Source organism: Ixodes scapularis, unplaced genomic scaffold (assembly GCF_016920785.2).
Source record: "Ixodes scapularis isolate PalLabHiFi unplaced genomic scaffold, ASM1692078v2 PGA_scaffold2__306_contigs__length_199485367, whole genome shotgun sequence".
In the NCBI taxonomy this organism is placed as follows: Eukaryota; Metazoa; Arthropoda; class Arachnida; order Ixodida; family Ixodidae; genus Ixodes; species Ixodes scapularis.
Genome location: NW_024609857.1, coordinates 43,157,413 through 43,182,863, shown reverse-complemented (window position 1 = coordinate 43,182,863; position 25,451 = coordinate 43,157,413). Strand labels below are relative to the sequence as shown.

Genomic DNA, 25,451 nt, shown 5'->3' with positions numbered 1-25,451 from the left:
AATTTACCTTAAGTACAGACAAAGTAATGACCTGTCAAAGTTGACCAAAAAGCGACCGGAGTGACGAGTTTTACACGTATTTTAGAAAACAATCAAATTCCTAAAAATATTTGAATACCGTCAAGGTATCTTTATAATACCTATTAAATGAGGCGAAAGAGTTAAAAGGGTGTAGAAAAAAATACTAGCGCCAGCAGAGGGTGTCAAACACGCGACCTGCGACGGCAGGCAAAAACACTAGTTTCTAAAAAATCTGGGGAACATGCAGTTTGTGCCCTCCTTCATTTGAGAAATGCCCCCAAAACATTTTTTTTCTTTCGTGAAAATTAAAAATTAGACCCTTTTAGCCTGCCCGATTTGAGATGAAAACGCCCATATATATATATATATATATATATATATATATATATACATATTATGAAATGCGTCTCTTTTTATGAAATGTGTTTCTAATGTGTATACAAATACACATTAGAAACGAACACAAACCCCATGAAGCACTCAGCACCGGAATCACAGTCCCGTTGACTGCTCCAGAGCCTTAAACACCCTACATATTGAATGTGATGATGATTAGGAGTTTATTGGCGCAGCAGCAACGAGGGCTATAATGCGCCAAGCGCTTAGACATTGAAGGTAATCATTCGGCCGGAGACCACCTCGGCACTTATTTAGCTTCCAAGTGTCCGATCACGTTCTCAAGAGTCTGTCAAAGGGAAAACAGTATTTCGAAGTTCGTGGTCTTTATCTCTTACTAAAAGGCAGTGGCGTACCAACTTGTTTTTGAGTGGGGGAAGGCAAACCAGAACCCCCCATAGGGCCGGGGGCCGGTGCCCTTGGTATCCCTCGGGCGCCGCTGGCCAGTAGCGGCTGTTTCGGGGAGGGGGGGGCAAAACACATACCTTGCCCCCCCCCCCCCTTTTACTCTGAGAACTGGGGGGTGCGGGGGGGGGGGCGCTTTCGGTTGGTACGCGCATGCTAAAAGGCATTGCTACAGCTAATAATAATTCGACGCAGTCGCTAAAACAACATCCACAAAAACAGCTCCTAGAAGAAATGTTATTGCTTTTCAGTGTTTACGGGCGAGAAAGGGAAGGGGAGGGGGCTTAGGTTAACATGTTTCAGCGGTCCATCCAGATGTAAAGCCGACGCCAAAGGTGGGTACGCGCGAGTGTGTATTCCAGAAAACTGCTAAATTTAGAAGTGAGATCAACAGTCTCACAGCAGATAACACGCCCGTGGATCCAAATGGGCAACTAGGGACCTAGGCAGAGCACATAGCTGCTCGCTGACTTAGGCTTAGCAGACGCACAGTGGAGCGCCGAAATTATTTTGCGGTGTACGTATATATTTTTTCTCATCACTTAATGACATAATGCCAGCCGTACAGACCGATACCGCCAATGTTTTTGTCGAGTTACGGCACTGGCGCGGCACAGCGCGGTTACGCTGCTAGTCGCTTGCGTTTAGCCGAGTTCTTGATCGCCACTGCCGATTCCAGACGTAGTCACACGCTTTCCGACTTTCGCGATTGACGGCTATGCGTGAGGGCGCGAGTGAACGCCCTATTATTTGTATGCGCTGCACGTCTGTATGATAAGCGTTATTTGCAAGTGCTGTATGTACGTTTATATGTTGCACGAACGATTTCCTACTCGAGAAAGCGACTCCGACTACAAGTACCTACGTACAAGCTATGATGCTTCGCATTCACACCCGACCCTCCTATCGGTGTTTGCTGTAAGACTACGCGCTTTTGGCCTTTACGACGCTACTACACTTCGAGTTCCCTGCAGCGGTGTGGCGGGCCGAATGCATAGTATATAGCTTCAGAACGAGCTTTCCTTGCCCAACCGTTCTTGAAAGTAAACCAATTTTGACGGGAAAAAAAGAAAACGGAAAAAGACATAGGGTATATCTTGAGCTACAGCAACACTACGTGGCGAATTTTTAATAGACCGATCTCACCAAGCGTTCGGTCCATGCTCGAAGCCGCCCTGACTTTAGCCTAAAGTTACTACAATAAACGCTAGAGGCTCAGCCAGTGGCAACTTGCTTTTGAGTGAAGGGGGGGGGGGCAAACCAGGACCCCTCCCTCTCCCCCCCCCCCCCCCCTACGTCACGCCGCGGTGGTGGCGCGTCGGGCGCACTTCCGGTCTGGGGCGGTGGGCAGCAGTCGCCGTGTGAGACATGCATTCCTGTGTTCCTTTGGAAGAAACCAGACAAAAAACCTGCCTTCTCGTCAAAATGCTGCGACGGGGGCTGAACCTAGAGAGTCTGGAGAGGTTTGAAGATCAGTTTTCATGTGTTTCTGCCCCCTCCGTTCGTCCGAGAACGTGGATAGTAGCCGTGAAAAGGGTAAACCCGACGCTGTCAAACTACGATTGCTTGTGCGGGCAGCACTTTCTGTTCGCCAGATGTATTTTCTTTGTTCCAACATGAACGAGAGAAAACCGCCAAGTTGTCCGGACCACCCACGGGTTCGGTGCATCTTCAAATTCACATGGCCGCCTGATCGTTCGAACTGCCGTCTGCTCTTTCAAACTTCTCTGCTTTTTGTTGACTGCTCGTTCAAACAAAAGCGGCCCGTAGACCAAACTTTGACCCGGTTATTGCAATTAGAAGTAATTGCAGGCCTCAAAAGACTTAAGTAGGCTTGGTGTAAACAGTAGATACAAAATGTTGATCATTGGTACCGGTGGCCATCACCGACTTGTTACGCTTGATCTGTTCCCGCTTCCGATTTTCAGTATCGACGTCGGTCATCGCCGCTACCTTCAACACTTTTGAAGCCCGAGCGACGTCGCGACCGAAAATAGCTCCCATCATGGTTTTTGCGTCCATTCTGCGGCGTTCATGCGAATGAATCGCCGCACATCAAATTAATTAAGCAAAGTTTAGCGGCGTAGTGAGCCTTGATAATTTCGTGCAGGCGATCAAAGTGGTAAGACATTGTGATGAGGACGTAGAATCGACAATTCCAACGCGAAAAAGAGTATGCAGACTCACACAGACGCCGACAACGTGACATTCCAATGGTTTGTTGACGCGGTGCTGCTTGCCCGTACTCCTCTGCGCATGCGTTCGAACTGTCGTCTGCTCTTTCAAACTTGCCTGCTTTTTATCGACAGCTCGTTCAAATGACAGCGGCCCGAAAACAAAAACCCGGTAATTGCGATAAGAACTAAGTGCAGGCCTCAAAACACTTTTGAAGGTTGGTTCGGGTAAGTAGGCTAAGTGTAAACAGATACACGAGGATGTGGATCATTTTTACCAGTGGCCATCACCGACTTGTAATGCCCGATTCTACTTGCGGTTTTCAGTATCGACGTCCACCATCTCGGCTACGGTCCACGCTTCTGCAGCCCGAGCGACGTCGCGACTGAAAATAGCGAGCAGAATCTCATCGTGAGAGTCAGGCTTTAGCGCCCATTCTGCGGCGTCCACGTGAAATGAATCGCCGCACGTCACATTATTCACGCTAAGTTTTGCCTCGTTAATTTTGCTGAAGCCGCTCAAGTAGTCAGACATTGTTAGGAGGACGTAGAATCAGCAATTCCAACGCGAAAAAGAGCACGGGGACTCCCACCGACGCCGACAACAATGCAATTCAATGGTTTGTTTATGGGCGGCAGCAGGCTTCTTGCCCACCATCCACCGCGCGTGCGCAGCGCCGGTGGCGTCCGCTAGGGGCGCTCCGGTTTGTTTGTAAACATGAGTTGGTGTATACCTTGGGCGCCGCCGTCCAGTATTTGCGCTGCCCAGTGGTGACTGTTTTAAGGGGGGGGGGGGCAAACGCCCCCCTTGCCCCCCCCCCCCCCGGTTGGTACGCTCATGGGCTCAGCTGGCGCTAGTGTCTACGGGACTTCCGGTTGCACATTGAAGCAGACAGCAAGCAGTCTACTTTTCAGTCTTCTTGCGTATTCCTATGGTAAAAAGTATGCGATATTTTCCTCTTCGCCAGGGAATAATAGAAATTAGCGGTTTTTTTTACTCGTAACGGGTACTATATATAGCTTTATGCACATTATAAGTGTAATTACATAGACATAAAATATACTTATTTGCAACATTATTATTGAACTGTCCCCCTGTCGACGCTGCCGTTTGTTTAGTCAAAACTGATCCGCTCGCGCCTCCGTCGCGAATATTTACTTCGCACCGCCACCCACAAGGCGCAGCACATATTTCATTACACGGAACAGTTTCCAGTGAATCAGTAACCACCACGAGATTACTATTCCGTTCCAGTTTGGGTTCAATATCAAATCAATATCAATTTCCATTACTTTTGTTCTGGTTCAGTTAAAAATAGCTTTGTTCCGTTTTCGGTTCGGCACGACAAACTGGGTAACAGCCACATGCTGATCGCGCATGATTACAACAGCCGCACTTCGTGATGCCTGGAAACACACCTTGTCCATCTACAACTATTCGCTTTTGGTTGCTTCACTGAAGGTGCCATTTTCATCTTCGACGGAGCGTACACCAGTGAGACATTCAAGCTAAAGACACCTCCAGTGCAATGATGCTGTTTCAAGAGCCACTTACCACGCTGTAACGAATCGCGCCATTAGCCCGTAGGCCCTAAATAAAAATCAACACAGCGTGCATAAGAATCAAGCCCGTTCCATTCTCCCAGCGCTGCCGCCATTCCATTCCAGTGTCGCGAAAGCGTGGAATGATTCCGGAATCATTCCAATACCGGAGTGGCAACTCCGCAACACTGATACACGGCATTTTCTCGGAAAGGAGGGGGCCGTCCTTGGGTACTCACTACTTTCATAAAATTCGACCAATGAAAATTGTTAATTGTGTGGAGATTATGAACATTACTATTATTGCACATTTTAGGTGCATTGTACATTATATTTTGACAACCGTCAAATCATTGGGCATAGGAGACGTAATACAGCTATTATTGTTTAAAGCTGTGCAACGATTTTAATGTTGAAAGAATTGGCATCTACTTTTGACATTGTTCATCTTGTCAAAAAGGCCAGAAAACACACCTCCTTCCTTCGAAATATTGCGAGTCCGTCGCATAATCGCGAGGCAAAAGATTAGAATATTCCGACCTGCAGCCGCGAGTGGCGGCCATAAGAACCAAGCGGCATGTCAATGGGGGTATTGTAGGAAGATAGCAAGTTGTGCGAATACCTGCTCGATAAAAGGTAAGTTTTCTATAAATCTTGACGTTCCAACGTAAACATAAAGGCGTCAAAAACCTGGTATTATCGACAAAACTTTTATTATACGGAGTTTAGTGGCACCATCTATCCGAGGTCCACAAAACTGTCAGCGCCGTCTGCTACCGCGAACAGCCGCCAGAAGCCGGAGGGGGACGGGGATGGCCGGACCCGGATGAGACTTTCCTCCTTTCACGATATGGTTCGAGCTGCACCAGCACGTGGTCGCGAGCGGGTGAGTTTTCACTGCCCACTGATGGCTCTAGAGAGTTTCACCGGAACACCGTGCGACCCCCATTGACGTTGCAGCGCACGTGACTAGGAAGATGAAGGGTTGCGAGGGGCCGAAAACTTTAATCTTTGTCCCTTTAAAAAAAAAAAAATAAAAAAAAATAAAGCTAAAACATGCAGGCAAAAGCGTTTCTTTTTTTTTTTTGCTCTTTACTTCAGAAAGGTCTAGACACCAACTCCCTAATTAAGCAAAGCACTAAAATTGTTGCACAGCTCCTTTAAGAATGCCGTCCGATGCCCCCTGGTGTCTGCTCCAAGGCACAGAAAGGGGTGTGTAACAGTCTTTTATTCTATTTTTAATAGGGAAATAGGCTGCCCACAAGTGTAATTTCGGGTTTTTAGATTGCTTCGAACCTGTAGATTGAGTTATCACCATATAGACAATCTCAGATTTTACTTGAGTGCCCCTTTAACAAACACGCACTATCACCTATACCCCATTCACCGTTAAGCTGAGACTATGGTGGGAGCTAAGTGCCCGCCGGACCAATCAGCCACCTCCCTCACATCACCTGACCTGGCTCTCTGTGCATGGATATCGTCAGGAGCATGATGACAAGGCAAAAGAGAAGCTTATGATTGGACTGACGACGACATAGCTTCCACTGGAGTCTCAGCTTAGGGGTGAATGGAGTATAGAAAAGTTGTCTCCAGAAACTCAACGACACAAAAACGTCACACAAAGACCAACAAAAGCACTGTAAAGTTGGGGCACTGTAACATCACATGGTTCCTACCCCGACGGGTGGCTACATAAGCCGACCGGGATGGATGGCCAGTTGGGGCACGGCGTCGCCAGACAAACAGCGATGCAAAACCTCTCCCTTCTTCAGGTTGGTTACCTTCCGAATGCAGTTTGTTCTCGAAGTAGAAATCCGAATTTTATTGCGATGTCGTGCCCCAACGACCTTTTCTGGCGAAAGTGGCTGTGTTTTTACTGTTTGCAGTACTCGTACATTTTTTATGTTTCTCGGCTCCTTTTGTTAATGTCCGGAGACGTGGAGGCAAACCCAGGACCACTAACCGATAGTGAGCAAATCACAAGTATTCTTGCAGCTGTCCAGAGAATCGAGGCTGCTCAGACAAATTTGCTGGCAACAGTCTCGTCATTGGAGAGCGGACAAAAGGCTACCGAGATATCTGTCCAACAATTGTTTTCAAGGATGAGTGCTGTTGAAGCGAGGTTGGCTGATAGGAACTCTGCATCTCTAACCCCCCATGATGAAAATCTTCCTGTTGACCTAGCGAATATTCAGAAGCAGTGCGATGACAACGAAAATAGGCTTCGGAGGTCAAATCTGTTGTTCTTTGGCTGCCCAGATAACAGCACCGAAACATGGGGGCAGTCGGAACAAAAAATTATCGAGTTTTGTTCGAGCAAGCTGGGAATCCAGCTGGATCCCGCAAATTTAGAAAGATCACACCGCCTAGGGAAATTCGAGCCCCAGAAAGCTAGGCCAATAATAGTCAAGTTTGCCCGATTTAAAGACAAAGAGAGCATCCTGGCCTGTGGGTTCAAACTGAAAGGCACCCATTACGCTGTACGCGAAGATTTTTCTGCGTCTGTGCGAGTTGCCCGTGCCAAACTTTTTGAGTATGGTAGGAGTATGAACGTACCGTTTAAAGTGCGTTTTAACAAACTGCATGCGGACAACAAGCGTTTTGTTTTTAACTCGGAATCTCAAACAGTTGTTGAATTTTCATAGCTACATGCTTCTGGCAAAAACAAAGCGTTACCGCCATCCCCTTATGCCGCCTTGCGCGATAAAAGCAAAAGCCTTTCTGTTCTTTTCACTAATATTCGCAGCTTCATGCCAAAACGCGACGAGTTTCACAGTGTATTGGAGGACAGCTCATCAGATTTAGTCATTTTGACAGAAACTTGGTTAAACCCTGAAATCGAAGATAAGGAGCTTTTTCCGCGAAACTTAGATTACAAAGTCTTCCGCCACGACCGGCATGGCCAGAGGGGCGGCGGTGTGCTTATCGCAATAAAGAGTTTTATATCTTCTTTTGATATCTGTTTAGCGAACCATGACTTGGAATTTACTTGCATATGTGTTTGTACGCCATCAAATAAGGTCATTGTGGGCGTATGTTATAGGCCACCAAATTGTGCTTCATCATTTCATACTGATCTATGCTCTGTCTTACTTGACATACGAGATCGATTTCCAAAGGCTGATATGTTGTTATTTGGCGATTTTAATTTTCCACAAATCGATTGGTCAAACCTTTCATCCGTAGGTTCGGCCACATCCGCACACTTTCTAGACATGTGTCTTACTCTGAACCTTACACAGCTTGTTGATAAACCAACTCGTTTGGGAAATATTCTCGATTTAATACTAACTACGTCACCGGATCTTGTCAAGTGTATCCAGTACTGTGACGGGCTCAGTGATCACAGGCTGCTGCATGTTGATTTGTCACTCCCCACTCTCACCAAGCATCCCATTTCCAAAACTATTCACAATTATAACAAAGCTGATTATATCTTGATAAACCGCGAGTTGGCAAACTTCTTTGACAATTACGTCGTTCATTTTCATCTTAGATCTGTAGAAGAAAACTGGACATTATTTAAAACTAAAATGAATCATCTAGTAAAAATGTTTGTTCCTACAGTTCGTGTACGCACCGATTTAGGTAATCCATGGTTTACAAAAACCTTGCTTTCTTTGCGAAACAAGAAAAAAAGACTTTTTGCAAAGGCCAAACGGTTAGATACCAGCCAGTCTTGGGATATCTACAATTCTGCATTAAAAAACTACACCAGGAGCATAAAACAAGCCAAGAATAAATTCTTTTTTAATGACTTACTGTCCATTTTGAGGAGTAACCCGAGAAAGTTTTGGAATCTGGTTTCACCGAAGAACAACAACTCTGCCATCCAACTACGTACCGACAACGGCGATCCCATTCCAGAGAGAGACATTGCTACAGTGTTTAACGAATATTTTTCTTCCATTTTTACTAACGAGTGTTTGAACACTGTTCCCAGCCTCCCCGAGCAACCTTACGAAACCATGCCTCCAATCAGTGTAAGCGCAGCCGGTATTCAAGACCTCATTGCCAAATTAAAACTCTCATCGTCCGCCGGTTCCGACAACATCAATTCCAAAATTCTAAAAAATACTACCAGTATCTCAAGTGAGTTCTTAAAATTAATATTTGACCAGTCACTATCTGAAAGCTCCCTCCCTTCTGACTGGAAGGTTGGCAGGATCGTCCCAGTTTTCAAACTGGGAAGTCGCTGTTTGGTTTCAAACTATCGTCCTATATCTTTAACTTCAATCGCATCTAAACTTCTTGAGCATATACTATATTCGCAAATTATGAGTCACCTAACAACTAATAAATTTTTTTTCAAAAAGCAGCATGGATTTAGAAAGGGATTCTCCTGTGAGACGCAGCTTTGCGACTTCATCCATGACCTACATACTAATCTCGAGTGTCGGGCTCAGACTGACGCCATCTTTCTGGATTTTTCGAAAGCTTTTGATCATGTTCCCCATCAACGACTACTATCCAAACTGGCTTCACTACGTCTTGACCCGCTAATCTTCTCATGGATACGTGACTTTCTTTCTTACCGCGTGCAATACACCGTTACTAATTACCATGAGTCTGCCCTAACAAACGTTTCATCTGGTGTTCCTCAAGGGTCCGTACTGGGTCCCCTACTTTTTTTAATATTCATAAATGACCTTCCGGCCACCATTTTATCTAATATTCGCCTGTTTGCAGATGACTGTGTCGTATATAACAAAGTAACAAGTTTGCATGACAACATTCAACTTCAAGATGATTTAGTAAAAATTAATAAATGGTGCGAACAGTGGCTGATGCCATTAAACAAATCTAAATGTAAACTAATCTGTTTCACTAGAAAAAAAACTGTTTTGTCCTACCAATATTACTTGGGCTCCGATTTAATTGAGACCGTTCCTTCGTACAAATATCTTGGTGTAAAATTAACATCAGACCTTTCATGGAATAATCACATTGAAGCCATCTCCGCAGACACCTCCAGGACCCTGGGAGTACTCCGACGTAACCTTCGACCTGCTCCACCAACTGTCCGCAAACTGGCCTACGACACACTTATCCGACCTAAATTAGAATATGCTGCCTCCATCTGGAACCCCCATCAAGGCTACCTTATCAATCATCTGGAAGCAATTCAAAACAGGGCCACTCGTTTCATCCTCTCCACGTACGATAACTCCATCAGTGTCTCTTCCCTAAAAAGTCAACTCAACCTTTCTTCTTTGCAGCTTCGTAGGAACATCTCTCAGCTTTGCCTCCTTCACAAAATTTATTATGACTGTCTTGAACTTAAAACAGCATTATTATCACCTCCCGATCGAACATCATCTCGCCTCAACAATGACTGTACCATCAAAAGGATCTCTGGCTCAACAAACGCTTTCAACCGATCTTTTCTCCCACAAGCTATCAAAGACTGGAACAGCCTCCCATCCTCCATCGTCACCATCGTAGAACCAAACGCCTTTAAATCAAGTCTTCAATCGCACTTTTTATGTTGTTAACTGTTTACCAACCTTTTCCTGAATGTATTATTTTTTGTCTGTTTTTCCAATGTATAATATGAATGATCCCCCCCCTTATGTAATGCCCTCACGGGCCCTTAAGGTTCAATAAATGAAATGAAATGAAAGAATACAGCAAAAACATGGGCATTTTTATTTTGTTGAGTCACTTTTAGTCACCTCCTTACAAGGGGGAAAGGTGGAGGTCTACAGGTGACTGGTCAAGAGATGACGGGGAAAGTTGACCCCCTTGAAAAGTCTCGTGGCATCATTCACCTCATTCTTTTGGGGACTCTTTACAGACAATTGTCCCTCCCACGCCTCTGTCTCGAAGACGCGACAGAGTGCCGGCTACGGTCCCTCAAAGCCGAGACGAGACTCAAACGCTGAACTGTAGCCGTAGCCGACTCAACACCTTAAGACACGTCGTCGGCTCCTCGCCCCCCTCTTTGGAAACTTCGAGGGACCGGCGCCGGCAGGCGGGAGACTATCAATGCGACACCCTTAATTGACATAGAGGGTCGCGGCGCTCTCTTCCGTGCTGCCCCGCACCTTATTCAGCGATCGCAGGGCCTTCTCGCGCAATTTGCGTTCCAGTTCCTCGGGAACGGGTTCCTCTTCTGACCTCTGGAAGGAAGTGCAGCCCCTTGTGAGACACCCTGGACGGCATCCTCCTCCTCTTCCTCCTCTCTCCACACACACCTCTCTCCCCTCCAACTACCCTTCCTCTCTGTGCGCCCGCTAAACGACTAACCACGAACAGTCACCTGGGGAAGACAAGAACGCTTCAGCATGCCTCCCAGCCTGCTCGCCACAGGCAGCAACAAAACACACAAAGCGCTAGCAAGGTGGGTAAGAAAATAAAATTAAGGCGCCACAAAACAAATTATTTCTCACTATGGCTAACTATGGCTCTGAATGGACACTTTACGTCTGCAAAGCGTTGAATACGCAACCACTCTTGCTTACAAATAATGACTTTTTCTGCATTTCATTGGCTCCACTTTCTTATCCAAACCATTAGGAATGTAAAACGAGTCAGAAAATTTCCAATGTCAGACAATATTGAATGTCCCTATCAAAGCCCTTTTAATTACAAATAAATGAAACTAAGAAACGTGACCAACCACAATGCCTAGATAGAACATTCACTGCATGACTGATAAAGTCGGTTACACTCCAGCGCCCCAACAATTACTCTGCCTCAAAAGCCCTGTGCAGCATCGACCGCCATATTGGCTTGAGCGCATGCTTTTAGGATGTGCCTTGTTTAGTGGGAATGCTCGTAAATAAAATGAATTCGGCGGTTTTATTATGTGCTTTTGGTTTCAGTGGTGCTGCATACGGCCTTTGAGACGCAGTAGCCACTTCCGAAGAAACGCTGACAGACGCTGCGCGTGTTGAACGTACCTCAGCAGTCTGCGCCCTTTCGTCCTCCTCCTCTTCCTCGTCGTCCTCCTCTTCTCCCTTCTTGGCCCTCTTGTGTTTCCTGTGCTTCCTGTGCTTCTTGTGTTTCTTGTGCTTCTTCCTCTTCTTCTTGGAACTATCGTCTTCAGACTGCAGAGAAAATTAAGAGCTTTACATCACACCAGCTAACTTCCAAGATGCGCTTGTTCTCCTTCACATTTCTTGCACATTCCAATGCCCAAGGGGAAGCAGTCGCTCAATGCAAATGCCTCCTTCTTCTGCGCTCTTTGCCAGAAAAAGTGAGTCACGAATCCCAGACAACGGCTGCTCTAATTAGTCAAGCATCTGCAACAAACTCATGCCGTGACACTCAGCATCAACACCAAGCATGTAAAAAAAAACTTTCAGCCTTTCCACTTTGGCGAAGAAGAAAGACCAGCAAAGCTGTACTATGGTGGGAATAAAGTAATGGCTGGCCGCAAGTCGGCAAGCCAGAGTCGAAAGGCTGGAAAGGTTGCCGCTGTCGCTCATAGATGGTGGTAGCTGTCTAGGGTTTTGTGTCATGATTTGAGGAATGGAACTGGGCAAAGCAGCTTTGGAGCAATCTTGGGAGCGGCAATAACTACAGTTTGGAGCAGGCTGGGAGCAGCAAAAACAAGGTCTTGGAGAAAGTTGGGAGCAGCATACAAGTTTTAAGAATGTTAATATAGAGGCTAAATGTCAACTGGTTTTCAAAACTAAAGAAAATATGGCATGCAGGTAATTCCATGTGAACTTAACAGTAGCTTCAATAAACGTTTTAGTTGCAAATATTTTTCACAAAATTACGTGGAAATTACACAAAACATATGAAGCAAAACTGTGCATGACAGTGCGGCACGTGATAAAACCGACTTGTAAAGCGGTAAATATAAACAGGTACAAATAGCTTTCATTGCTCAGCATTGACTCGTAAGGTGTACCGAAAAATAAAAATGGAGGTACAAAAATGGCCTGTCATTTTTCAGTGACTAGAATACCACAATAAATGCCCTTGTACATACAAATCTATTGGGACACTGTCGATTGCTCACAGATACACTTCACGTTTTCTAAATACTTAAGCCAATTTCACTTTAGACTCCTCAGACAGCACTTGTCCAGACTCAATCTTCTCCACCTCCTTTTTCCGCTATTCAAGTTGTTGCTCTTCTTCCTGAAGACAAGCTCTCTTTGTACTCGCTTCCCTCGCATCGCTGTTCTTCCTCTTACGCCACTCGTCGTCTTGCTTTTCGACCTCAAGTCTTTCTGTGTAAGCTTTGCAGGAAGTCTGCTGTCAAAAGTACTTTTGTGACATCACTGCCTAATCGCTTCAATGCGAAATCACCATCTGGCAGCTTGTATCTTGCTCCATCATATGCCTCACAGCTTGCTCGCCTTTGTTCCCAAGTTTCCTGTGCGGGGCCGCGGCACACGTTTACTCCACTACTCAGATCTTCAGACTAAGCGACTCCATGACTTCAGAAGAGCACAGTGAGCATGCAGCAACGGCAGCTAACGTTGGCAGCAGCAACTTTCAGATGCAGATTTTTGGATTCTGATCCACTCGCGTCCCATTAGGACTAGAAGATCCAGTGACAATGTTGCCAACAGAAACTGCGCGGCGGCTAATTTCTACGAGGCTCGTTTATAAAATCGGTTTGGGAGCACCTTGGCACAATTTTGTTCTTATTTATACTTTTGTATCAGTGTGGCGCATGAAAAGTCATTAGGTGCACAGTGGCGTAATTGGTGAAGCAGTTCCATCCCCGCATTTGTTTGCTGGCAGACATGAACCTGGGGAAACTAGACCTTAACAGCTCCACCATAAAAAAAAAAAAATCTGTTTCACTCTAAGACAAAAGCAATGCTTCACATGAGCCAAGCAATTTGCTGTGAAAAGAAAAACAAACATAGTGCCCTACGCACCAATACGCATTTGTAGTGCCTCTCTTTTTTTCCTGACATGTAAGTGACTGGCGACACAGCTTGCCAGCTCCCGAGTTTGAGTGCTTGCGCCTTGTATTTCATGCAAAGAAAGATTAATAAAGGAGGAGTGCTGCTCACATCGCTGCTTTCCGACTCCTTCCTCCTCTTCTTCTTGGTCTTTCTGGAGGACTTGTCCGTTGCTGCGGCCGTCTTTGCCGTCACCTCGACCTCTTCGTACTCAGATTCTGACTCGGACTCGGACTTTGCTGGAACGGGAGCCGTCGGCTTGGTAGGGAGTCGCTTGGTCGCTGTGGCAACTTTGTCCTGCGAGGCATTTGAAAACGACATCAATGCTAGAAGGAATCGGAATTTGTGAGTAGCCGTTGCTCAATCGGTACGAAATCGAGCTACGGTAATGCAGCAGACACCCCTTTCTGCTCCCACGGATGTCCCATTTTGGCAGAATCTCGGACGACAAATCCCACAGAAGCATGTTTCGTTCAATGTGTCCAATTCTTGCTTTCTATGGTGTGAATTGGACCATTTCCTACTCAAAGCATTTACTGAAAGAGCACGCTGAATCGATTCTATAGCGACAAAAATTAGGGGTGTGCGAATACCGAATAGTAGTTTTTGAATCGAATACCGAATCGAATCAAGAAAAAAAAAAGTAGAATATCAAATCGAATATCGAATAGTGAATTTATTTGTAGGAATTTTTCAAAGTGTGCTGCGATTGAGATTATTATATGTGCAGAGTATGCGCCTGTTGCAGAATATGCATCTTTTACGGAACAAAAGCTAAAATGTAAAAAAAAATTCTGGTGAAAAAAAAATAAAAGCAGTTGCTGTTGGGCATTAAAGATCCAATTTTATGGCACAAATATAATATATCCACCCTAAACGTCATAAAAAAACCAAAGTTACAGCCAGGCAAGCCTTTTTTTCTTGTTAAAAGCACAACCTAACACTGCGAGTTTTTTTTATACATATCTGTATATCTCAGAAAAGGGGCATTTTGCAATGTTTCATTTCCATTTTATGGAATAAAAAGGGCACCCGGGATTTTCTTTCACATAAATAAACAGATAGGTGTTAAATTTGAGTGAACAGGCTAAACAATATAATCTGAAGTAACAAAAAAAAATGTGGTTAGGTGGCGCAAGACACCGTCCAACTGGCGCTGTGCATACATTTTTCCGTCCATCCATTTTGTTTTAGAGAGCCTTGATTTAAAAGAGGGAGCAAGGGAAACTGAAACCACGGAGACGGCTCCAGCGCAGATTGGTCGTAAGTGCGCATGTGTTGTGTTGTCGCGTGGAAAAAGGCAAGCAAACAGAAAGGCAACGATGCCTACCCTTCCTGCCCTGCCTGCCCGATCCCGATAGACGCTTTCGTCACCTTCTCGCAGTTCGTAATTCAAACGGAGCTATCGAATGGTTGGAAACCCTCTGAAATCTAGGCACACTATTTTTCCGTTCCGTTTCGTTCCGAATGAGAATTTGCGGCTTGCGGTTCCAAAAGAACGACGACGATAACGATAACTCGGCTGGTTTCATCGGTGTGGTTAACGTGGTTTTCTTTCTGTGATCGTGCAGTCGCCGATTTCTTGGGAGTGCGGCCAAGTGTGTTTTACATCGGTGCTTCAATTTGAAACGAGGGGCTTTACTCGTGAAAAGAATTAGGCATGGCGCGGGATTCCGGCCTCCCAACAATTCCTCTCTGGAAGTGGCGCAAACGGGATGTTTCGGTTGTGATTCAAGGGTAGGTTGTGTCATGATCGTGAGTAAATCTGCGTGCTATAAAGTTTGTGGCGTTTGTCGCTTTTCTGTTTTCTAACCTGTGCGTTAGATTTTTGTGGAATGGTAGGACCAAGAGCTGTTTTTTGCAAGGTCTGTCTAACATCACTGCACTTACATCGGGAGAAAAAACGGCTCTTTTGTCAGCACCACGCCGACCGCGCGTCTTTGGCCGAATATATTGAATATTCGAGTGACCGAATACTAGGAATTCGATTCGTGAATCGAATTACTCGGGAACTTTCTATTTGATTTGAATTCGTATATTCAAGTATTCGCACACCCCTATCAAAAAAATTCCCCCATAACATCTTAAATAATTTTAACGAAAGAACTAGAGTAAAACCAAAACCAAAACTAACTTGCAACTTTACTGAGCTGCCATCTTGTCGCAATCTCAGATGTATAAATATCTGTATATCGGCAGCTCGAACCCGTTTCCCACAGCGTCCGAAGCAGTTAGAAGGCCGTCACAATCGCCCGCAGGCAATAACTGACTACGACTCGTCGAGCTCATCCTAGTCAAGCAACGACCAGCAAATGTTTCAAGATTTTCGGACAATTCGCTGCTCGCATTTGATCCGCAGTGGCAGGCGGCATTTGTGATTCATCGACATATGGACCCAGATGCCGCTTTAGAAGCAGAATGGTATGAAAGGTTTTGTTTGCTAGTGTGGTGTGAACTGCGTTATAACATGGTGCGAACACCAAGAGTCAGCATCTGTGTAGGACTGCTCAGTCTCACTTCCTTTCCAGAGGGTTCCCGGTAAGAAAACAATGAGATGTCACTCTACTGCATTACAATATGGTGTTATTGCACCCCACAGCATATTACAAATCCCCCCCCCCCCCCCCCCACCACCCTCCCCAACCTCTACTGCATGCTGAAAATAGCCTAATCCAGACACAAGCTGCCAAACCACAGACACTCACTGTTACTAAAACGCACAACGCCCAGGAGAAGGGAGCATCTGCTTTCGGATTCGACTGTTGATGTCACGAGCGATCCCAGCGTTGACCCTGCTCGTTGTTGCCAGCAGAGCGGCAGCCACTAATTCAGAGCCATACGCGTAAACTTCCAAATTAATTTTCTCGAAGTATTTTAATGAGATATTTCGCAGACATACTCAGGGGGGGATATTTAGAGCATGGTAAAACTTTTATAAATATAGATGACCATCAATATTTTGCCAAAAGTCACTTTGATGTCGCATCTTTAATATGTGGGTGCCTTGTCATCAATGCTGGCAATGTCAGACAATTACTGCATTTACCCATATATGCAAAGCACCTCTTCCTATTTATTTAAAAGAACTTCAAGTCCCTTATATAGAGATTGTAGCAGAATGTAAGAAGAAATTTCACTCAAGGTGCAACTATGACGATACAACTGACAGATCACGTCTTTCCTGCACATACCGTAATATCCCGAGTCATTGCCCACCCCACTTTTTGGGCAAATCTCGATTTCCAAAAAAACACAGAGTGACTGCCCACCCCTACAAATACCCCAATGCAGACTCCGCGATTCGCAAACATTTATTCTACCTGAATAACACGACTGAAGATCTTGCGGTTGGAGGACATCTGTGACAAAGTAAAACGAAGGAGGAAAGACACTTCTCTATGTTCACGCATTTCCTTCCCGGTTTCAGCGACCCCAAAGTCGTAGTATATGCGTGCGAAACCAAAACGAAGGAGGTAACAGAATAAAACTGTATTGCTTACAAAACAATTTGTTCAGACAAAAAAAAAAAAAAAAAAGGTTTAGAAGAAAGCACAAGCAGTGACCCCTTCAGGGATTGCTAGGTCAGCAAACGGCCCATATCCCGGAATGTAACTGTGGAGAGCAAGGTAAAAGTTTGTATCCACCAAACTAAGGTCACTGCAAACCTGCTCCTTCTACCGGAACGTCGCGGCTGGTAAGGTTGTGCAATGTTTCAAAACCAACGGGTAAATAAATATTTACTGTAACGGCTCCGTGATCAGGGTGCCGTCCACGCTACGCAGCAACGTTGCCTCAGCCCGTGTTCATAGCACAGTGCGCACGGACCCACGCATGCATGCACCTAACAATAAAGTTGCGCAAGAGCCTACTCCTTGCGATTGACAAGGCACCCGACTTGGCCTGATGCAGAAGTATTTGCCAATGGAATCACCAGCTTTCCCGCTTCCCCAGTATCGTTCTTCGTCGCTTCTTTTGTCTGCTCGCTCGCTCGTTGCACCTGGTTGGTATTTCTGTTCTCTTCTTGACTTTTTTTTTTCTTTGTTCTGCTAACAAAGAGATCATAGCATGTTAAAAGCATGCTTTCACGGAACAAACGTTTTGTGCTGTATGCCGATCACGCATATGCAAGCGACAGACTTGGCGATAATAAAACACTTTTTTCTTAGCATTTGATGCATAAAACAATGAAACTAATTTGAACTTTTAGCTCAGTGTATCTCTTGCACAGCCACACTAAATACACACTGAAAAATGTATGTTTTTCCAGCTTTATCTAAACTTTTTTTGCCTACCCACCGAGACATGGCTTACGCCACTTTTTTTTACGAGTTGCAGGCGGCAGGAAGGTGGGCCAATGACTCGAGGTATTACGGTAAACACGGACATGTCACCTCGTGGCAACTCAACACCATGTGGAAACTGCCGACACGATTCGACAAAGAGGGAATGGCAACTCACGGGTGGCGGCCTCTCGGGAGACGGCGAGCCCGAACTGGAAGATGACGACGACTCCGATTCCTCGGGAGGCGCCTTCTTGCGCATTTTTTCTGGCGGAGGACCCTCTTCTTCCTCCTCCGACGATGAAGACGAAGAGCCAGACGGGGCAGGCGGCGCCTGCTTCCTGTTGGCAGCTCTCCTGCCGTCATGCCGCAGCTCCATGGATGGCGACAGCTCTCGTCTGCTACATGCAAAACACCGTGATACTCAAACAACTGGCATCTGCAACGCTAACAGAGAATTTACTAAAATACTGCATTTATGAAAACAGATCACATGTATTTCGTAATACCCCAAGAGATGCCCCACCCCTACTTTTGGTAGGATTTGCTATTTTCAGAAACACAGAAAGACTGCCCACTTCAAGTAATTGCAGAGACTTGGCAGAAGGCAACCTCGGCAGGAACGGTGTTACTTAGCCACGACGGGAGACAAGCAAACAATGCTGATTGGGAAGGGCAGTGGTCTTTGGTTCATCGCCTTTTCCCGCAACCATGGGTTTCCCTGGTCACAGAATCTAAAACTACCATTTTTTTAACATCTTTCGACTGCACCATCGAAAGTTAGTTCACTCCATATTTTCACCCGATTGCTTTTGCTTTTAGGTGGGCTATCTCTCGGGATGCTACGGTAAGTTGGGGGAGGAACTCAAAAAATAAACTCCTAGAGACCTCATTGAGGCAGCCAACGGTTTTCTACGAGACCTTTCGTAAGGTATCAAATAAACCCAGGTCCACAGTGAAAAGAAAGATGGGAAAAAATTTAGGGTGTACTACTATCTTCTAGGGTGAGACGGCGAAAATTGACACTAAAATAAACATTTTTTACCGAAATAAGCAGCAACAGGCTACACTCGCAACTCGAATAACACTGTGTGCAACCAGCACAGCTCGTGCCGGTGAATCGAACATACCGTATTTATTTGAATATAAGGCGAGGTTTTTTTCCAAAATCCGTAATCTCAAAGTCATACCCCACCTTATATTCGAAGCTCAGTATAGCAATATGAGGATTTTTTTTCTTTTTCTTGGGTCCTTCAACTGCCCCCTCACCTTATAAACGTGACCGCCTTATATTCGAATAAATACGGTAGCTAGTGCCTGTGGAAGACAGCCCGAAGGCCAAAAAAAGGCACTCACGCATGGTGGCTGTTCTGCTGCCGCGCCATGGCCATTGCGTGGTGCCTTGCCAAGGCTGCCTCCTGGGCTTCTGCGGGGGTGTGGGACCTCCTAGCCTGGCCCCTCGAGGGCGGGGACACGGGACCCATGTTGGGCGGCGGCACGGGGCGCTGCTGGCGCAGGTCCATTTCCCGCCGCGGTTCAGGGCTGCCTCCCCCGCCCCGACCTGACGGATAGACAGAAGCAGAGGACACTGGCCGATTAAAGAATTGTCGAAGAGAAAAGAATGAGATACCAAAGAACAATATTTCAAGGATATGCTAAAAAGGTGATAGAGAGGTGTGCTGATGAACTTTCACTTTGAATATATGAAGTGGGCCAACAGTGAATGCTAGAACTTCTTTGGTTTAACTTTATTCAAGAAATACTGCAGACGGTTTTTCACCATCCTAGCAGGAGAGGGTTACATCACGTTTCTTAGAAAGGAGTCATAACTGTTGTATGTTAAAGCTTGCCTCAACCTGGTATTGCCGCAGGTCTCGTTTTTGGTTCATTCCCTCAACCTTGGGGTTTCCGACGTGGCTATTTTGTAGCACCTAGCAAAACATACAAATATCTCTGGCTCTGACGGTTCCTCTCAGGTTCAACCGGGATGGAGGTTCCACAAGCTTAAGACATTGGCTACTCACTAGCACAATCAAACAAATTATTGAATGACCGAGCAAATCTTGGGGGTTCAGGTTAGCAGCAAGCTTACCTCCAACCTCGACTGCTTAGAAGAGATTACAAGTCCCCGCAGCAAACACCCCACACTTTTCGCCACATTGACTTCTTATAATTTGCTAGACGAAGCATTTTGTAGTCATTTTTTTCTTTCTGGATTAATAGAGGGATGCACAGGAAAGGCTACGAAGAATGCTAAGTCGTAATTTCAACTCTAGTACTTCAACCCACATCAACAACATTGCCGACCAGAAGGTCACAATCAAAACGGGAGAATCAACAGCAAGCAAGTTTCACTGCAAAAGTGAATAGCGACAGCAAACAACCGCCAAAAGCGGGGAGCTACGAATGGGGCAGACTCACGCATTTCCCGCTGCATCACGGGGCTCTGGTTGCGTGGCGGCGGCCGGCGCTCCGAGGGCGAGGTGAACCTCCTCCTCTCCTCCCGCATGGGAGGGGGAGGGGAGGGCCGCCGCCGTCTCTCGGGGGTCAGGCTCCTCCTCCGCATGTGCCGGTGTCTGGGGGAAGGACTTCGGCGCATCCTGTGAGCGGCGCGAGCGAGAGTCAAGGCTGTGCAGACGGTACGGAAGATCCCATACCGGCCACGGATAAAACAGAAACGCCGTCTCACCTTCCGTGTGGACTCTGTCGACCTCTGCGTCGCCCGGGAGACACCGAACCGGCCGAGCCAGACGAAGAGGCCGATCCCCTGCGCCGGCCAGCCTGAGAACACATCAATTCAGTGTCAGTCCAAAGTCTTGCCGAAAATGTCACATGAGCTGCAGACACGACCAAGCACCGGACGAGGGACAAGAAACGAGCCAAGAAGCAGGGTGTAAAATAGGCAGGTGGGGAAACGACTGGTGAAACCTGCCGCGGCTGTGCGACCAGATTGTCCTCCTGGCAGCTTCCACTCGGCAGGTACCTCTGCCCTACGACAGATGAAGCGGTGGCATACGGAAGGCGATGGATTCAAGTTTGTACGGAATTCCGCGAGAAAATGCACCGTGTCAGCGACATTCTTTAATTTAAAGTAACATTTACTAAATCCTGGCAAAATAAAGATACAAAGTAATTACCGTATTTGCACGAATATAACGCTGGTTTTTTTTCGGAATTACGTGCTCCAAAACATACCTCGCGTTAAATTCGGAATTGAGTTCAGCCACGAGGCGCGCGAGTCTGGAGAAAGCCATCCTTCCGGCTCAATGCAGGAGATCGCATGGGAAAAGAAGTGGGGGTGTGGGGGGAATTTATTAGCTATTGGGCCACGTGAAGGGGCAAATAGAGAACATAAAAAGCATTTTTATGGCTTCTGTGTTTGTAAAACACACGCACGTCGCAGAAACGCGGGGCGCCATGCGGAAATGTGGGCACCGGCCAATTCAAGCCAAGCCAGGCCAAGTCAAGCCAAGCCATGACCACCCACCGTGTTTACGGTTACGCAATCATGCAACACGAGGTGTTTGTTTATGCGTTGGGACCAGAACAAGAATAAGTGTGATCGTGCATCAAGTTCTGCAGTCTTTTTTCTGCCTGCGCATTTTTTAGTTTGTGCTCCAGAGTGGTCTGGTGTTTGTGCGTTGGTGCTTCTGCTTCATGCTTTGCTTTGCTTGTGGGCTGCCGAGTAGCTGACCCTGAAGAAAAAGGGACTACCAGACAAGCCGCTCTGTGCTGCTGCTTATGTGCGTAGTCCCCGAGTGGATTGTAAAAGGAAGGACCTGAGCAGTGAGGATGAGTGCAGTCGAAACATAAACTGATATTTCTTCTATATCCATTGCCTTTTGACTTCTGCTATGCCCCCGAGTGCGGGAAATGTATGCGGCCTCGGCTCGCATTATAATAGTAATATTTCTTCTTTTTGAGGGCATCAAAACTTGCCCTCGCGTTATATTCGTGGTTGCGTTATTTTAGTGCAAATACGGTATTTAAGCCATTTTTCTTAACTTTAATGTTCTCTCCAAGCCGCGCGAGAGGCTGGCAATATGAAATCTGCGAAGCGTCCGGCGTACCCTTTGCTTCGTTTGCATTGCTCCCAAATGCGCTGTTTTGGCTCTCACTGTTTTGGCATCTGGGGACGACCAAGATTTTTTAGGTATGCACTGCTACTGCTGTATTCCAAACTGTCGGTCGAGTTATGGCCCGAAGAAAGGAAGAGTGCCGATATTCAACGTGGGCGATGCTGAGTTAAAGGGCAACTCCGCTTCATTTTTGATATTTAGAAAACTATGTAGCCCTCTTCAGTATCATATAGGAAGACCCCATGTCAAATATTATGATCTAATTCCATTTATATATTTAATAAACTGGCCAGCAAACCTTCAAGCGAGCCAAGTCGCCGAAATCTGCCAACTCTAGCGTGCGGCACGAGGCGCAATCATCAGCGCAGTCAATGCCACGGAGTTGGAGCGGCCAACGTTGAACCACTACGTCAGAGGCATGACTACGTCATTCTCACGTTTTGCTTGTTTTTACTTCTCAGAGCGAAATTGAACGATGACGTCATGAGTTTCTCCTCCCGGTGTTGGCTGACCGGGCGTTCACGTGATCACCGTAACACGGATGCGCTAGTTTGCGCTGCCCTGCGCGCTTATCGGTCGGTTTCTCCGCTCCCCTTCTCCTCTTTCGTCTTCTCCCCTTCCCCCTCTCCCCCGGGTCATCACCGTCCACGCCTTGCAAAGCGACCTGCCCGCGTCCAATAAAAAAAAAAAGAAAAGAAGACCTGCCCGCGTCGCGTGTCCTGTTTCTCGCTCCCTCCCGAACGTCACAAGACCACGTGGTTCGACGTGACGTGGCCATGACTCTGGCGACCCGAGACCTATGTTGCCTGACGCAACTGAAGTTTCGGTTTCCCTATCTGCTGATGCTTAAATTAGGATTACACAAATAATATTCCACATTTCGCGAATCCGAAGATGTAGAGTTGTTTAGTAGTGCTTTGTGAATGTGAATCATATGGAAGCCTAAATTTTCCGGAATTGAGCGGAGTTGCCCTTTAAGGTGACTCTCATACAGGATATAGTGTGACAGCGTAGTGCTGGCTTCAAACCACGTCGCACTAAAACTTACCTTGTTTGCACATAAACAGCGAAAACGTATAAGCTAGATCGCTGAACATATCCGCAGGCAGAGTGGAATTGGATGCGTCAATGCACTCACGACATGCCTCAGGTCTTTGCAGACTTTTCAGCTCGCATTCAAATTGGCGTGCAGCGAGCCAAGAAGTTTGAAACATTGTGTGAATATGCTCAATTATTTTAGCTCATAATGTAAAACTTCAGGCAAAACAGAACCCATATAATATAAATTATTGGTTTGCTCAATAAAACTTGTGCTGTTCATGGACAGTTTATGAAATAAATTGCAAGTGAGTCACATTGCCTGCAAAATAAATTATATTTTGTTTTTCGTTTATTCTCTTCGTGGCGGCATCTATGTAGAGTGCCGCGAACTTACCTGAAGCGGGGACACAATCAGGTCACCCAATCAGCTTTCGTTTCCCTACCTGCTATATTACACCCTGCTGAGATGTAAAACTGGCATGGTGACCGGAAAGTGTCTTCAACCATTTCGTTTAGGGTCCCAAGGTGGCAAAAAATATGTTACAGGATCCGGTGTCGAATGGCGGCTGTAGAAGCGTCGTTAGACACCATTGTAGAAGACAAGCAAACACAGATGTCGCTGTCCTTGCAGTGACCCAATTCGCAGTTGCCTAAGTGTCCGCGACCAATGTGGCTGCGGAGCACATTAGAGCGAAACGGGTGCCTGCTGCGTAGGGGAGGAAACCCAACCGTCACTTCCTTAACAAGGGGAACTACACCCATGGAAGCAACAACGACATAATTATCGTCAATTATTTTTTCTGTTTCAGATGCTGTGCCCACTGACACAGCCAAATTCTGCGTAAGTGTTCAGTATTGTAGATTGGTGAAGCACCAACTGAACGCAACTCCCAGCTGAACGCCGATAAATCCAGTCCACGGGTCTTGCGTCGGGCAGACACAGAGCTCTGGGGAAGACGAGCCAGAATATAGTTTGATCTCCTCCCCAACATCCGCCTCCACGGCAATGTCATGGCCAGGACCTTTGCAGCGCTTCGAGGCATTACGTCACGACGTGGAAACCATGGGACAGAAATAAAGACATTGTAGAAGGACCCATTGTGGACAAACTTCTGGGCAACGTAGTCGTGAGGTCTAAACCGATGGCGTAAGCGAGAACACGGCTGCAAAAAGGGACCCCAGAGGACACTCACCCCCCTGCGCATTCCACCCCGGCCCTTGTCGCCGCCGGCCCGCCTGCCCGGGGGCGCTTCATCGGAAGCGCTGCCAGACTCCTCGTGGCCACCGTGAGACCTGTAATGGCGCTTCTGCTGCACGGAGTCCTTGCGCAGGCCCAGCTTCTCCTTCAGCGGAGATGCCTGCAACCGGGCCGCCAAGCGTCAATGCCGTCGTCGTGCATCATGTGTCAGACGACGGTTCACCGTACGGTTGAACCGTTGTTCCACATACTTTTTCACGAGTGAACGTACAGTCAGAGACCGATTTTTCACTTGCCGATAATTCGGATTTGTTTGATATTTCGGACCTAAAAGAGGAACCATGAACTCCACTGATAGAAATAGTGCACATTTCCGACCAATGTTTCAGACAGTTTGAAGTCCGAATGTTCAATTTTTCGGACAAAATCGTCGCGAGCGATCGGTGGGAAACGCCACCGAGAAGCCGGCCTTTCAGGCCCCATGTTGTCTGCACATGGATTGGTGGACTGGTTTGGTTTGGCAGTGCTACTTGAGTACTGCTAAGTCCTACCACCAGGTAACGCTATGCTAAGCCTTTTTTCCCCTCTAGCTACGTGTCATTATCATCACTGTTACGATTTTGCCTTGTTCATTCGCCATTCAGCAGTCGTGAACTTGCACATCTCATCTCGTCTCGGTGAATGGTGTTTTCAGACTACGCCGGCTTGGATGTTGTGGACCCCATCTGTTCTTCTGTCGCCAAAAAGTGTGAAAAGTACTTTACCATAATCCTAAAAAAGGCAGCAATTCTCAAGCTAAGAGAAAGCGGCCGAATGCAAGCGGAGGCGTAACCTGAACCAAGACACTATTGAAGACTTTTTTAAGGGGACACACCCCCTGGGAGGGTCAACTTTTGAACCCTTGACATAAAATTAATTAAATTTACAAGGTACGCTGGTGGTCATGCTAGAGGGTGCATAACAAAATTTCAAGTCTGTTGGTTAAATGTGAAGGAAATTAGAGCAGCTTCTATCACCAATGCGCCTTCATTGTTTAGTTAATCTATCGTCGGGAAACTTATCCCAATATTCAAGATTTTTATTCGATAGATATGTAGCAGAATGCCTAGGGGGTGCGGCTATGAAAGTTTTTTTTTTGTAAAAAGTCATTTATGTCTATAAATTTTCTCTTCTGCAAAATTTGTCATCGTTTCTGTCGCCTGTGTCTTCGACAAAATGTCAACATTTTTTATAAAAGAAATCTGTAAACTGACAAAAAAATTTCATAGCCTCATTTCTTATTAAATTTCAGCCAGGAAAAGTGTAGAATGACCCTTCCCTGTATTGCCATTATCAAACGATTGATTGACTAAAATGGAATTTATACCAAAAGGTGGAACGGAAAAAAAATGCATTCAAGTGCTCCGAACCCTACCTTGTCTTTAGCTCTGGTGGAC

The 25,451-nt window shown here is 46.2% G+C and overlaps 1 protein-coding gene across 6 annotated transcripts in view; it reads right to left on the bottom strand.

The window, feature by feature from the left end:
• Positions 1–10,167: 10,167 nt before the first annotated feature.
• LOC8026275 (serine/arginine repetitive matrix protein 1) overlaps positions 10,168–25,451 on the bottom strand; it is a 36,465-nt gene continuing 21,181 nt past the window's right edge. For 3 of the 6 annotated variants that reach the window (XM_029981567.4, XM_029981571.4, XM_042291831.1), the window contains 8 exons: positions 24,011–24,175; positions 20,387–20,478; positions 20,119–20,297; positions 19,054–19,258; positions 17,876–18,098; positions 13,529–13,714; positions 11,447–11,593; positions 10,168–10,663 (listed from right to left, as the gene is read on the bottom strand). In XM_029981567.4, coding sequence (XP_029837427.2) covers positions 10,541–10,663; positions 11,447–11,593; positions 13,529–13,714; positions 17,876–18,098; positions 19,054–19,258; positions 20,119–20,297; positions 20,387–20,478; positions 24,011–24,175 — 1,320 coding nt within the window. In that variant the 3' untranslated portion in view covers positions 10,168–10,540. Of the gene's footprint in view, positions 10,804–11,446; positions 11,594–13,528; positions 13,715–17,875; positions 18,099–19,053; positions 19,259–20,118; positions 20,298–20,386; positions 20,479–24,010; positions 24,176–25,451 lie in introns of all 6 variants that reach the window. The other 3 variants (XM_029981568.4, XM_029981569.4, XM_040504077.2) reach the window with 3 other exon arrangements.